The 15,074-nt window shown below is 38.9% G+C and overlaps 1 protein-coding gene across 12 annotated transcripts in view; it reads right to left on the bottom strand.

Moving 5' to 3' along the window:
• The window catches only part of CERS3 (ceramide synthase 3), a 106,144-nt gene that overhangs the window by 46,375 nt on the left and 44,695 nt on the right, over nucleotides 1–15,074 (bottom strand). For all 12 annotated transcript variants that reach the window (XM_035303692.3, XM_078329043.1, XM_035303694.3 and 9 more), the window contains 5 exons: nucleotides 12,971–13,089; nucleotides 8,554–8,611; nucleotides 7,999–8,049; nucleotides 3,527–3,619; nucleotides 682–810 (listed from right to left, as the gene is read on the bottom strand). In XM_035303692.3, the coding sequence (XP_035159583.3) occupies nucleotides 682–810; nucleotides 3,527–3,619; nucleotides 7,999–8,049; nucleotides 8,554–8,611; nucleotides 12,971–13,089 (450 nt within the window). The remainder of the gene's footprint in view (nucleotides 1–681; nucleotides 811–3,526; nucleotides 3,620–7,998; nucleotides 8,050–8,553; nucleotides 8,612–12,970; nucleotides 13,090–15,074) is intronic.

The following is a 15,074-nucleotide window of genomic DNA, read 5'->3' as shown; positions in this document are numbered from 1 at the left end:
GCAGGAGACTGGCAGAGAAGGAAACCACTCCATCACTGCCTGGGGTCCACAGGGATCAAAGCAGAACAGAAGCAGGTCCGGAAAACAATCCCAAGGGGCCTTTGTTTCTTCTATTTTGTGTGGGGTGAGATTAGGAAGACTCTTGTTTTAATGTTGACTCCTTCAGAAAACACCCTAAGCCCTCTTCCTCCCTTAGAAAATGAGGGCCTTAAAAACAATCAGCTTCTACTCCTTAAAGCAAGGGACTGGGCTGGGGGAGGGGAGGGTGGGGTAGCATGAACATTCAATGGGTATTCAAGCATTGGCCTAAGTGAATAGATGGTGTCATCCAAATCTGAGAATCCTCAATGTCATAAATCCAAGTTTTCCTTTTAAAAGATTAGAGTTTATTCCTTCTGCAAATATCCCATCTTACTTTCTGAGTGAGCATGTGCATGCAACTTCCAGAAGTGGAATCCCACAAATGAACATCTCTCTACTACCAGGGAGAAGGATTGAAAATTTAAACTGGGAGGTTTCATTTCTGTAATCTTGGAGGATCTGGGAATCTAGAGGTATTCTCAGACTTTGGGTGTTTTCAGGAGAGAGACTCCTGCTAAATCGCTCACAATTACCTCTGTGGGCAGTTACGAACACCCAGGACATGGTATTGTTACTAGTTTTTTAATGTCAAATGTTTACCTCGAGCCAAATGTCAGCCACATCATGTACAATCATCACAAGGGTCCCGCTGCGAATATAATTAGCACACCAAGAGAAGCTCATCAGACTAATAGCAGCCAGGTGGTGGATGATATGAGCTAGAAAATCCTATAGAACGAAGGGAAATAGAAGCCATTAAGCAAATGCATTTATTTCCCAATCACTGGAAGAGATAACAATGACGATGAAACCAACAACTTATAGCTGCATGTTTTGAAATTTATAAAATTCTTTTAATTCTTAAACACAGTCCGTGTGAAGGAGCTAAGATAAGTATTATTCTTGCTGATGAAGTCATTTGACTTTGAGATACCATTCTGACATTGGATATTTGTATACACACACACTGCCCCCCAACACACAACGAATGCAGACACACACAGCTTGTTACTGTATACACCTACGTTATTGTTTATCCCCTGCCTATTCCCAAAAAAGAATAGAAGATTGATATAATAAATCTTCGCAACCATTATATAAGTTAGTGCCCATGAAATAAGAAAATCTAGTTTAAGGAAAGCTACTGTCACTGAGTGTAATAAAAACGTAAAGGTTTCCTGCAAAGAAAATATACAAATGGCCAATTCACACATGAAACCATGTTCAGTCATTAGCCATCAGGAGAATATAAACCAAAACCACAACGAGATACCACTTCACACCCACTAGGATGGCTATAATAAAAAAGATGAACAATAGCAAGTGTTGACAAGGATGTGGAGAAACTGGAACTCTAATACAATGCTGGTAGGAATGCAAAATGGTGTAGCTGCTTTGTTAAACAGTCTGACAAACAGTTAACCGTTTTGAAGAACTTTGTTAAACAGTTCTTCAAAAGATCAGGCAGAATTACCATCTGGCCCAGCAATTCCACTCTTAGGTGGAATGAAAATATACGTTCATGCAAAAAACTTGTGTATGAATATCCATAGCATTATTCACTGCAGCCAAATGCAGAAAACAACCCAAATGTCCATCAACTGATAAGAGGATAAATAAAATTCATCCATCTGTACAATGGACTATTACTTAGCAATAAAAAGTAATGCAGTACTGATACATGCCATAACATGGATGAACCTGGAAAATATTACACTAAGTGAAACATGGCAAACATAAAAGACCGCATATTGTATAATTCCATTTATATGAAATAGCCAGAATCGAGACATTTATAGAGACAAAGAAGATTTGTGGTTGCCAAGGTCCAGGAGGCTGAGAGAAATGGGGAGTGACTGCTAAAGGGCATAGGATTTCTTCTTGGGATGATACAAATATTCTAAAATTGACTGTGGTGATGATTGCACAACTCTGAATATATTTTAAAAACCACCGAATGCACACTTTAAACAGTTTAATTGTGTTATATCTGGATATCTCAATAAAGATGTTTAAAAAAACTTAAAGATTTTGGTTTTCTCATGACCAAAGCAAATACAATATCAATAATAGCTCAATTTATTGAGCACCTGCTGTATATCAGGAAGTATTTTATATAGATTAACCTGCTTAATCCACACAACAACCAGAGAAGATAGGAACTATCTTTAACTCCATTTTATAGATGAGGAAATCAAGTTTAGAGAGTTTAACCAACTAGCTGGAGATGTTAGTGTGTGGAGAGGCCAGGAATTCAAACCCCGGAGACCCAACTCTGGGCCCTGTGCTTTAGTCACCTCCCAGTAGCTTTATGTTTCTGAAAATCCATCTTTATAAGACATATCACATATATCTATATTTAATTTTTGAGAAGATGTTCAATACACCTGTAAATAATAAAAGGGAAGTCAACTACAGCAAAATCAAAGGTGGGTGAAATACAAGATCGACCTACCTGTATATAAAGACATTCTAAAAAATGATTATTTTCAACTCTATCCCTTGAGAAAATGACTCAACTGATTAAATGTTGATGTATTCCTTGCCTAAAGTTAGGACAGTTAATCTTTGGCTATTATTGAGTTATATGGAAATGATGATTATTTCTCTCAGAGTTTTTCACAGTATGTTCTTACATTTATATTCTTCACGTCTTAAGATGTGCAATTAACTGTAGTGTGTCCCCTTAGTAACGGGAAATGGCCGCCATCACTCAGCTGAAACATTTAATCAAGCTAACCTGGTTTATCCAACATTATTAACCGCCATTGTATTTCTCATACAGATTTTGCTGCAAACCAGCCTACTTATGATGTAATTTATGAATTTATGCCAAGAGCATTCATCATTTGATCTGAGTTGCTTACATGTATGACAAAATCTGATGATTGCATTCAGGCTGTAACATGGTTTGCTGGATCAGTAATCAGGAATCAGTAACAAGCAAACAGTTTCTGAGATACCTCACTTTGTGACCTCAGAAGTGGCCTTCCTCATGCCTGTGACGGAGTTTCCCTGAAAATAAAGCAAAGCTAATAGTGCCCAAAGCAAGGGCACTTTGTTTTATTTTATTTGCTCATAAATATATTTGATGAATTAAGGGGAAAATGTTTTCAGTGTCTTTGAAAACATAAAAAAGTTGTATATAAGGTGGTTTTGCACTAACGAGAAGACGTGGCTGCAGAATTGACATGACTAACATGTTTCTTCTTTGCATTGGCGGGCATTACATTCACAAACCAAAGCAGACACATAAAGGAGATGTATTACCAAAGCACCAAAGCGTGAGTATAATTAGCACTATTCTATGTACTAGAAAGCACGCAAAAGCAATAAACCGGACCCAAATACACAGAAAAACCTAAATTAAAGATTATAATCTGGGGCATGGAGATGGAAATTTTTGAAGAAATTAATAAAGAAGCTTTGTAAATAAGACACTTACCTTTCTTTTGACATCAAAGCCAAGTCTAAATAACAGCGACCAATAGAAACTCATTTCTAGAATGTAGTACCAGTACTGGGATGGCAGCAGGGGCTGAGGAAAAGAAGGAATTAAAGGCACTACTTTAAATGCCATCATAGAAGCAATTCATTTTAATGCACTAAAACCTACTACTTATGCCTAGTTATATCCCACCGGATTCCATAAAACAACACTGATTTTTATTTCAATTTACATTTCCACAAAGAAATTAAAGATGATATCTCAAGGCATTTCATTTCTAAAAGCGTAGACAAGTATTCCAAAACCAAGTTAAATGTTTTGTTTCAAAAGTGAAATACAACTACCACAGGTGTAAGTGCCTTACTTTAGTTTATTTAGAGTTAAGCTTACATTTTTTTTAATGATAAATCTTTACTTAGAAACAATGGGAATTCTTTCCTGCTGGTCCCATGATTTACTTTGATTAATGTTTCTTAAATACTACTCAAAATCCGATGTCCTAACCTCTTTTCTGGTGACAGGCTGGTGATCAGAATTAGCCCATTCTCAAATAGAACAGTAGTAAAATATGTATAATTGTTTAAGAATTCTAAAAATATCTTCTGAATAAAAGAATAAAAATTTGATAGAATGTTCTTAATAATTTTATAGTGGGGGTGGTGGTATTTATTTTAGCTAAGTTGAGACATTACATTACGTGGTGTGCTAGACTCTCACTTAATGCTCCCAATGAATGCTGCCTTCTGATATCCAAGCCCTTGTACAGTCTCCTCCAACACTGACTATGGACTTGATCCTGGTCTTTGGTCAAGGAGACATAAGAAAATGTGATGCATGCAGAGACTTTATAAGTACCGTGTAAGAATCCTGAGCCATCCTGCTGAAGGGGCCACAAAAAAGAGAATCGAGGTGCTGACTGCCAACACTATGAATGAAGTCACCATGGACTTGAGCCATTATTCCCTAGCCAGCCTCCCAATTGTCTGAAAACGCATGAATGAACTCAGTTGACACCATACAGAGCAGAAAAACTGCTTAGCTGAGCCTAAATTGACAGCTAAATCAAGAGCAAATAAATGCTTGTTATCTGAAGGCACTAAGTTTTGAAGATGGTTTGTGAGTTTGCAACAGATAACTGATACACCTGAGAAGATATGAGTAAGTTGGTGATGGAAGATGATAGGCCTGGGGTTTGGCCTAGATAATTCCTAGGTCCCTTATGGTCTAATCTTCTTTAATTCTTTAATTCTGAGGCTAACATATTAAAATAACTAATTTTTGGGTCAACTCATCATCCTTGATAAGGCCATAAAAGAATGAGACAGATTTTTAAGAACAACTTAAAAATCTAGATAAAAGACAAGAAAGAATATCTATTGAAGGCATCAGAGAGCAAGTAGGGCATCCAGAACCTGTGGAGTCAAGATCCTGAAGAGAAGAAAAATACATTAGCGTGAACCTTTTGTTTCAAGTGAACCCTATTTTTCAAGAAGTACTGTAGGCCCTAAGAATAAATTCAAAGAATACCATCCTATACCTATCATAAACTCTGTATATGCCAATTTGTAAGCAGTATGGAGCCAAGTAACTATGAAACAGCAGAAGTTAAGCAGCAGTGTCTGTAATATCAGAGTACTAGGAAGTAAATTGGTGTTTCAGCTAAGAATAAGGAGTCATGGTAAACACTGTAATCTTTATCACTGAAGAAGAATACGCTAGAATATGAGTAAGTTGGAAATATACTTGCCTTACAAAGATACCTTGAATCAGCTCAATCAATAATTAAAGGTAGGCCGGGCATGGTGGCTCAAGCCTGTAATCCCAGCACTTTGGGAGGCCGAGGGGTGTGGATCACAAGGTCAAGAGATCGAGACCATCCTGGTCAATATGGTGAAACCCCGTCTCTACTACAAATACAAAAAATTAGCTGGGCATGGTGGCGCGTGCCTGTAGTCCCAGCTACTCAGGAGGCTGAGGCAGGAGAATTGCCTGAACCCAGGAGGAGGAGGCTGAGGTGAGCTGAGATCGCACCTTTGCACTCCAGTCTGGGTAACAAGAGCGAAACTTCATCTCAAAAAAAACAACAAAAAAAAAAATTAAAGGTGATCTGCCCCTATTCTAACACCTAACAGAAGTGAAAGTAAGTTCTCTGTGAAGGAAGATAATATCATCCTGACCATCTGTACTTTTTTATATACAATGTCTGTCATTTCATTAACAGCTATCAAGCATAAGGAGACAGGAGCAAGAGAGAAAACAGATCCACAGGTGATCAAGAGATGAGACTTATCAGACTGATTTTAAAATAATTTCAAAAACAGCTCAAAGGAAAAAACTGCAGTAGAGAACTGGGATCCATTAAAAAATAAAAATTTGAGAACTGACAAATATAATAACTGAAATTAAGAACTAAAAAGGCGTGTTTAATAGTAGATTAGATACTGCTTAAGAAAAGCACCAGTGAACTGGAGGACAGGAAAGTAGAAAATATCCAGAACAATGAAGTGTCTGACATTTTACCCTAGTTGCAAGCTAACAAGTGAGTTTGCCACAAGTTCCATGAATGCTGGTAGAAGATAGTAGAAACCCGGGTAGACAGCAGGTAGTTTGTGACTCACATTAATAGCAGTAACCAGAGTACTAGTATTTGGGCCAATCTTCCCTTTCCCCATCCTCATAGGGCTAAGGGTCAGATGATAACTGCACACATTGTGGGTTGTGTTTTTTTTTTTTCTTTTTATTTATTTTTTAAAGAAAGGAAAGAAGGAAAGAAAGAAAAAAAAAGGAGTGAAGGAGAGGAAGAAAGAGGAAGAAAAAGAGGGAGAGAGAATGGGAATGTTGCTTTATTCTAAAAATGGGTATTGAAAACCTCTTTTATGCCAATAATTGTGCTTAATAATGGCCAATCAATATTTCATTTAAACCTATGAGTAGGTGTGATGTGGTACTGACAAGAATGTATATTTTGTGTATTTAAAGTGGAGAGTTCTATAAATGTTTATTAAGTTTACTTGTTCCGGATCTGAGTTCAAGTCCTGGATATCCTTATTAATTTTCTGTCTCGTTGATCTATCTAAGTGGGAGACTTCAACATCACATTGTGGGTTGTGTTATAAGAGAGGAACCCTGAGCTAGAGAACCTGACCTTTTATAATGGACAATAACCTGCTTACTCTTTGCTCCACAGGGAGACATTATCTCTATCTTCTATGGCTGTTTGCTATACAAACATCCCTGAAAAGATCATCTAAAACAAAAAGCAGTCAGTGCTCCAATTCACAGGGTATGCAAGAGACCTGTGTAGAATTGTCTCCCAACAGACTGAAGCACAGAGAGGCAAGAGAATGGGAAATATTTTTAAAAGCATAAGACACGTAAGGGGCCTAGTGTAAAGGTCTAGTATAGCAGCAAATTTGTAACTGGAATTTCAGAGGAGTCTGGAAAGAGAATAGAACAGAACCAATGGATAAGAACTTTCCCAAAATGACTGAAGACATCAAGTCACAGATTCAAGATGTTCTACAGACATTAAGCAGGATAAATTCAAAGATAAGCACATTTATGTATATCATAATAAAACTGAAAGATAAGACAAAATATTAAAATTGGGCAAAAAGAAAAAAAGACATTATATTCAAAGAAGCAAAAATAAAAGTGACAGCTGAATTCTTATAAAACTGATGAGATCTAGAAGACAATGAAATAACATCATTAAAAGTGAGGAAAATAACTGCTAATCTAGAATTCTATACCCAGCAAAAATATCCTTTAAAAATCAAAGGCAATATGATAACATTTTTCTGAGTAACAAAATCTGGCACACCTACCATTAAAAAAATAGCAAAGGTACTCCCTCAGCCAGAAGAATAATAATCCCAGATGGAAACATGGAAATATAGGAAGCAAGGAATAGCACAAAAAGGGTAACTTGACAGATTCATAAAACAATAATAGAAATGACTTGTAAGGTTTTAAATATTTGAAGGAGGAGGATGTATGGTATATTCTAAAGACCTTTCAATGAGTGGAAAGAGGTAAGAACATCAATCTGTATTCAGACTAATAAGTGAAGGACATACACAGTAATAAGATAATTACTAGAAGAACAAAAGTATACATAACTGAAATGTCAATATGAGGGAGGAAAAACAACAGTATTTTAAAAAAATAACTTGACTGTCCATAGGAAAGCAAGAAGGGAGTATAAAAGAAAATGCATCAAGTGGTTCAAGTAAAAAATAAATAATAAAATGGTAGCTTTAAACCCAAATATGTAATTACATTAACTGTAAATAAACTAAAGAAATGAGACAAATGAGGGTCCATAAGGATGAGGAAGCTCAAGTAGAATAAGTGCCAGGGATGACACAGTAGTGGACAAAGTAGCAGGGGACCAAGACCTAACTAAGGAGATAATTTGAGGGACCTCAATGTTGAAGTAAGGGGAGGAAACATCAGAGGGGACTCACCTGCTTGGGATAGCCATTCCAAACCTCCCCTAGGTCATATAACCAAGGTTTCTGGAAAAAAAAAAGTCAACATTGGAGAAATAAATTTGTCAGTGTCGAAGGCCAATTTTGGCAGAAAACCTAAGCTCCTCCTTATGTCATTTATAGCAGGCAAAAATGCACAGGAAATCGTCCTTTGCCATATTATTTTGCTTCTATTGCACATATTTCTCCCTCTTTAGGGAATTTTGTTTTACATATTCCTATATAACACCTCTGTGAAATTCACTACTAGTGAACCTAAGGTAAGTAAATAGTGCTGTCTCATAGAGGAAATTGTTTCAAACAAGTGACTATATGAGCAAAATTATTTCTGTATTAATTATAGTATTGCTTCTATAAGAATAAAAAAATCCTGAGATGTCTGTAGCAATAATTGAGAGAAGTCTTGAATCTTGAGCAAAATCTCTAAAACTGGTTATCTTATTGAAAGTATTATATCCTAAAGGAATTAACAGACAAGAATCTCAAACATGAAAGACAAATTCCATTCAAAGATATAAAAAGATAACTTACATCATAAAGAAATGCAATTCCAGCAACAGTAATGATTAAGTAAAATGCAAATCTCCAGCTGCCAAAAGAAAGAAAAATCTTTATTTTCTTGTAAACGTGACAGGGATTTGAGGAGAAAATGATTAGGCGTGGCAGAGTTTACAAAGAACACACATTTTGGAGTCAGACAAATCTAAGTTTCTATCCTGGCTCTGCCCCACTTAATAGATGGCCACAACCTTAGGTAAATCATTTAACCTCAGGAAGCCTGACTTTCTCATCTGAAAAATGAGAATAACGATACTACCTCAAATGTGAAAAGAACTGAAAATCTGTGATAATAGGTCTAGTATAAAGTAAGCAACAGTAAAGGGTAGCCATTATTATTAGAATGGCTAGCCCGGTTCCAGGCACACAATAAACAGTGGGTTGATATTAGTATTACCAAGAAGGAATTTAATTAGTCTAATTATTTCTCTTATCTCCATTTATTTCCCAGTTAAAAGGTGGCCAGAGTTTAGTCTTCTGTCCCAAAAGCAGGTTTTGAAAGAAAAGATTTTCCTCATGTTTGGGGAAAGAACTATAGACTAAGAGAATGAAAAGACATGTCTACCAATTGCAACAAATGGATCTTATTTAGATCCTGATTCAAATCAACAAACTGTAAAGAAAATTGTGAGACAATCAGGAATCTAAACACTGAATATTTGCTATTAAGTAAAAATCTTTTATTAAATAAAAAATCGTATTTTATTAAATAAAAAAGATACTGATATTGCAATCATGCTTACAATAAAGCACTCTTACCTTTTTGAGAAACATGCCAAAATACTTACAAATCACATTTCTGTTTTTACAAGATTATGAAGCTGATGCTACAGACTGTTGCTAACAGCCAATTTCCTAAAGGAAATTGAAGCTAAGAGAGATCACAAAACTCACCCAAGGTTGGGCAGTAATACTCAGATGCAAGAATACAGCCAAGTCTCACATGTTTCTGGACAAATCCTACTCAGAGAAGGCCTATACCAGGGGTTCTCAAAGTGTGTGCCAGGGAACCCTGAGGTCAGAATATCTTCATAATGATACTAATACTTATTTGCTTTTCTCCCTCTCATTTTCCCACAAGTGAGGTCATGTGACATGCGATCACGGTATTGCGCTGAATAAAATTGCACTGATGAAATGTGCGTTCATATATTCTCCCGTTTTATAAATATCTCAGTTTTAACTTCTAATATAGTAATTGTCAGCAGGTATAACACACATCAATATTCTTTGGGATCTTCAAGAGTTTTTAAGAGAACAAGGGGTCTTGACATTCTAAATTCAGAGAATTGCTGCACTTCACTGAAAAGATGAATGATAAAGTCGTTGTCAATGTCATTTCAATCATATTAAATGACCCTAAAATAATAAAACTTTTTTTTTCCAGGAAAGAATTAGATAGTATAATCATGGGAAGGGAGAAAACGCACTGGAAAATCGTTCAGAAATGAACTGGTTAGGCAGCAATGGTGAGAGTGAAAGGAGGGACTGGAAGGGCAATCAGGGAGAAATTGAGCAGAGCATGAGAAACACTGCCAGGACCAGGCGGGGGTTGGTGGTAGGGATGCTGCGTGGAACGAGGCATGGACTGCATGGGTCAGAGGAGGGTGAGGCTGCATCCACCCAGCCAGGGAGAGCCCTTTCTCCCACACCGAGGAGTTCTCCTACCTGGATACCTATGGACTTGGGAGTCCCTTCTCATTGCTAAGTTAAAATGTGTATTTTTAAATGAAAAAGTGATCAGCAAATGTGGAATTTGGTATTTTTTTGAAAAGGACCCTTATGTATTAAAATCCTGAAGGCTGTGGAATAGGGTACAAGGGTCACCATGAAGGAAGCAACACCCAGGAAGCAACACACTGAGCTCACGATGCCTGGGGGCTTGTCCACCCGGATGTTACAGAGGAATTTCTGCCTGTTGGAAAGTAATCTTAGGAGCTGGTATAAGAAAGAAGTTCCCAGAGATTTCCAAAAGGCCTGAAGTTAGGTATCTCATGGTATGATTTCTGTAGCACATCCCACAGCTGATTTTAAAAAAGCAGAGTCCCTGTACAATTAAACAGCACATGGCATTAGGTTTAGTCTGTTTATCTAGCCAGTAACTTTTAATTTAGAATAAACATGTGGCATTGCTAAAGAATCAAATAAAGCTTAAATTTGATTCATGGGCCCACCTACTGTGTCCTGCTTTGTGTCTTCGCCTTATTTGAAAATACTGCCTCAAACCCTGCTTTCTTTTCTTATGGAAATGCAACCCATTCTTCAAGGTCCAACCTATGTCTTCCCTTCTCTAGAAAGCCTTTAACTTCTCCAGCCATGCTGATGCCATTGCCTCTCAATTCCCACAACACACCTAAACATGACGTCGTATCTGTTGGTATATGCTCACGTGTGCCACTCGGGTGGTGTGACAATAGATGTTATGGTTTTGTGTGTGAAAAACTGGCCTCCCTAATTGACTGTTTAAGGCTGGTGGCCATGACTCACACGTTACTTCCCTCTTAAACTCTAGAACTCCACAAAATCTAACACAGTGCTCTGCACAGAGAAGATACCAGCCTGTACCTCTGCATTACCTGCCGGACTGATAAAGGTAACTCGAAATTCCCTTCTCCAGCCTGAACTCTGTCACAAATGTCAGGAGGCTTACTGACATGGCCAGGTGCCCAAATATTACTCAATTTGGGGATCCTCTGCTTGCTGAGAGGTAAGCATTAGGTGCCAGTGCAGTGTGATGGAACAAGAAACAGTATCAGAATAGGAGTCAGAAGATCTGACTGCCACAGCCATTCAAACACCTAAGAGACCCTTAAACTAGAAGGATGTACAATTTCTCATTGAAGCAGGGTAACCCCACCTTCCCTGACTATCTCACATCATTGGCAGGTGGAGTGAACAATTATAACCCATAAAGCACTGTAATGTATAAAAAATTGCCAGAAAATTTCACTAAAATATGATTGAGCTCAGAGGTGTTGAATTAGTCCCTGCTTGGGGACTTTAAGAATCATCTGTTAGCAAGAATGAACAAATGAATGAATGAGAGCAAGAAAAAGGAGGATGTAATGTGAGATGAGCTCCATCTTGTACTGTTTTGTGCTGATGGTTAAAGAGATATATTTGTGCCAAGCTGAAATCAGCAGCAAATCAATATTATATTTACCAAACTTCCAAGACCTAAAAACCAGAAGATGCTGGTCAAACTCCTACACCTCAAGCCGCTGTGAGAAAGGCAATGGAAGCCTGTGGTGAGGAGTGAGTGAGTGTTGGGGCCATCCTGAAGAACGGGTCTCTCTCTCTAAACGTCACCCGGTTTCACAGCTGGGTATAAGATAGGGAACATACAGATGAATCAAAGGAAGTCGTTAAAGTTTAGCCTTCCGCAGCCTCTGTTTGCTTATTTGAGGGTCTCACATCAGCTCCCTTACTCATTTCGGCTTCAAAACATAAAAGTCTGGTGGAAGTCACTGGACAGTGTGAGGGAGGGCCCTAAGAAACGGGCAGGAAGATGCAACACTGCTGGTGTGTAGAATGTGGCACTGAACACAGCCCAACTCATACACATTCGTCTGGAAACAAAGTGAGAGCAATAACCTGGCCCACCATTATTTGGCACAGGTGTCAGTTTCTGCCACAAGAGAGAGCCCTAAAGTACTACAGTATCCCACAGGAGGGGGGAGAAAAGTAGAACTCAAATGAAACTAAAAATAAATCCACTGCAATCTCCTTGCCCTCAGAATGGACTCAAAGTAGCCAGCTCTGAAAAAACCCCACTGGAGGCCCTAGCTCATTCTAATCCTCTTACCAAGCCTGCCGGGGAACCAAGAGGATGGATGGGCTGTGAACCTCTCACAGCAGGGCTGGGGTCATGAGCTGCGCCACACAGAGGCCTTTTCAGCGTTCCGAGAGGGAACACGCATCCTTGCAGACATTCTCTGCTCTTACAATTGTCATGGTTGGCAACAGGTGATAAGGTCCGGTTGGCAACATGATAAAGTCCATGGTTGGCAACAGGCAATAAAGTTCTTAGGGCCAATGCTGACCCTAAGAAAAGAGAACCACCAGTTACGACGTTTTTATGACTTTTCTGGGCTTCAGGCTGAGTATATAAGGTCTCTTGTTCATCTTAGAGAGTTCATGGCATGGAGCCTCTCTGAACCTACTCTAGTCCAGGAGGCTGCCCGATAAACGGAGTTCAGATCTTCCTCGATTAACAAAGGAGTGGAGGAAGCAGAGAAAGCAAATGTGAGGCACCTAAAACACCACATGGGTGGGTGACAGAGCTGGGTCTGAACCCTCCCTCTGCTGCCCTGGCGGTATTCTCTCTGCAAGGACCACTCTGCTCCAGACAGGACGGCAGCACTGCTCAAGTTTGGCCCATCCTCCTTACCAAGCTTCCTGGAATTTCTTCAGGCGGGAAGGCCTCTCTTGATTCCGCCGACTCCTAAACCATCTTTCCACCTGGCGCTCTGTCAAGTTACACTTCTTTGCCAGTCCATAAATATCAGTCTGGAAAGGGATGAAATGAATAAATGAGTGATAAAGAACAGAGTCAGACAGGCAGGCAAACGAGAGACAGGGAGATTGAGTTACAAGAGCTTCAGTACTGGGGATGCGAAATTCTGCCATGAGACCTGGATCCAGGGAATTTACCTCTTTTGCTTATGGAATCACACACACACACACACACACACACACACACACACAATTACTATCCCAGATCTCTAAGTTACGGAGAAAGATCAATTCTCCGTAAGTTGGCAGCAATCCATGCATTCAGGTTGTGTGTATGAGCTCACCTGTTTAGCTAAAATGTACTTAGGACTTCCTAGGCACCAGGTAGAGTGGTATAGTTAAAATTAAATCCAATCTCATTTTTCCTATGGGGAACTAAAACCCCCCAAATTTTAGTGACTTGTCCAAAACCTAAAATTAGAAGCAAAGTGTGGATAAGAACTTGGGCTAGTGCATTTTCTGACATTTTGCATGATCTTTCTGAGAGCTCCAGAAGACAATGCAGGAAGAGCTCAGACAGGTGTTAGCCATTCATTTTTACATTTAATCACATAGAAAGCCTATTTCAAACTGATCCAAAATCATTTCAATAACAAAAAATAACAATTGCAAAATATGATGATGATGATGATGATGATTGCTTCTCTTTTGGGAAGTAGAAATTGTGGGCTATGATTTAAAATTGGAAACAATGTGAATGAAAGATTTAGCTCAAAGGTTACAAATCGAAGTTCTACCCAAGCCAGAAAAGAAACATACATGACCTAGCGGGCCAGGTCTGTTTCACAGTGAGATTTTAACATAGGCATGTTTTGTACTTTAAACCTATGGTAACCTTTTCCACATCCAGAAAGAAATGTGCTCATGAAAAATGCCAGCCCTCTTGATCTTTTATTTCCCAAATAAATATAAGAAACATTTCCTGCCGGGCATGGTGGTTCATGCCTGTAATCCCAGCACTCCGGGAGGCCGAGGCAGGTGGATCACCTGAGGTCAGGAGTTTGAGACCAACCTGGCCAGCATGGTGAAACCCTGTCTCTAATAAAAATACAAAAATTAGCCAGATGTGGTGGCAGGCACCTGTGATCCCAGCTACTTGGAAGGCTGAGGTAGGAGAATCACTGGATCCTCAGGGGCAGAGGTTGCAGTGAGCCAAGATCATGCCACTGCATTCCAGCCTGGGCAACAGAGCAGGACTTTGTCTTAAGAAATAAATAAAGGAAACATTTCCATTTCTTCTTAATTCTATTATATGAAAAATAAAATGGCATAAAACTGACCCTCAGTTTCAGTGCTGAGGAAAGAAGTGGAAGCTGTATGAATGCAGCAGACGGAAAAACACATATTATGTCCCGAAGGGCCAGGTGTAACCAAGATCTGGCTGATGCTTCCAGAGAAAACGTGCAGACTCAGGATTTTGATGGGAAATCGCTAGGCTTTAAAAAATGTTGACCAATGCTTCGAAGTAAATTTAAACCAATTGTGGATGAATATCCTGAGAGCCAAATAAAGCCATCTGGCCCACAGGCCAGATGTGACCAGCGGATAGCTTCTGCTAGATGATCTCATACAATCCCTTGCAGGAAGGAAAGGACAGCGCAGTGTCAAAGCAATCGGATACGGTAGGAAGGGCAGGAGGCTGAAAACAGAAGATCCAGTTCTGCTGCCTTTTAGCTACGTAGGCATAAGCACTGCACTCTGACCCCCGTGTAAAAGGGTATATCGAGAGAATGTTTGCCACCCACCTTAGAGGAATAATGTGGGGACCAAGGGATCGGAATGAGCTAATGAAACTATTGAATGCTGTGTCAGTGCTAGAGACTTTTACGTCCAAACACAGAAAGAAAACCATGGACTAAAAATTGCTTAAGAAAAAGGTATTCCTTTGTTTTTAACATAATTTGCAAACATGAACAAACCCCCCAAAACGGAGAATATAATTCAGATTCTGTTGTTTGGTGCACAGCAGGACATACTCT

The sequence above is a fragment of the Callithrix jacchus genome, chromosome 6 (genome assembly GCF_049354715.1).
Source record: "Callithrix jacchus isolate 240 chromosome 6, calJac240_pri, whole genome shotgun sequence".
NCBI classification, from domain to species: domain Eukaryota; kingdom Metazoa; phylum Chordata; class Mammalia; order Primates; family Cebidae; genus Callithrix; species Callithrix jacchus.
Note: the sequence above shows the minus strand (reverse complement) of the source record. Positions and strands in the feature narration are given on the sequence as shown.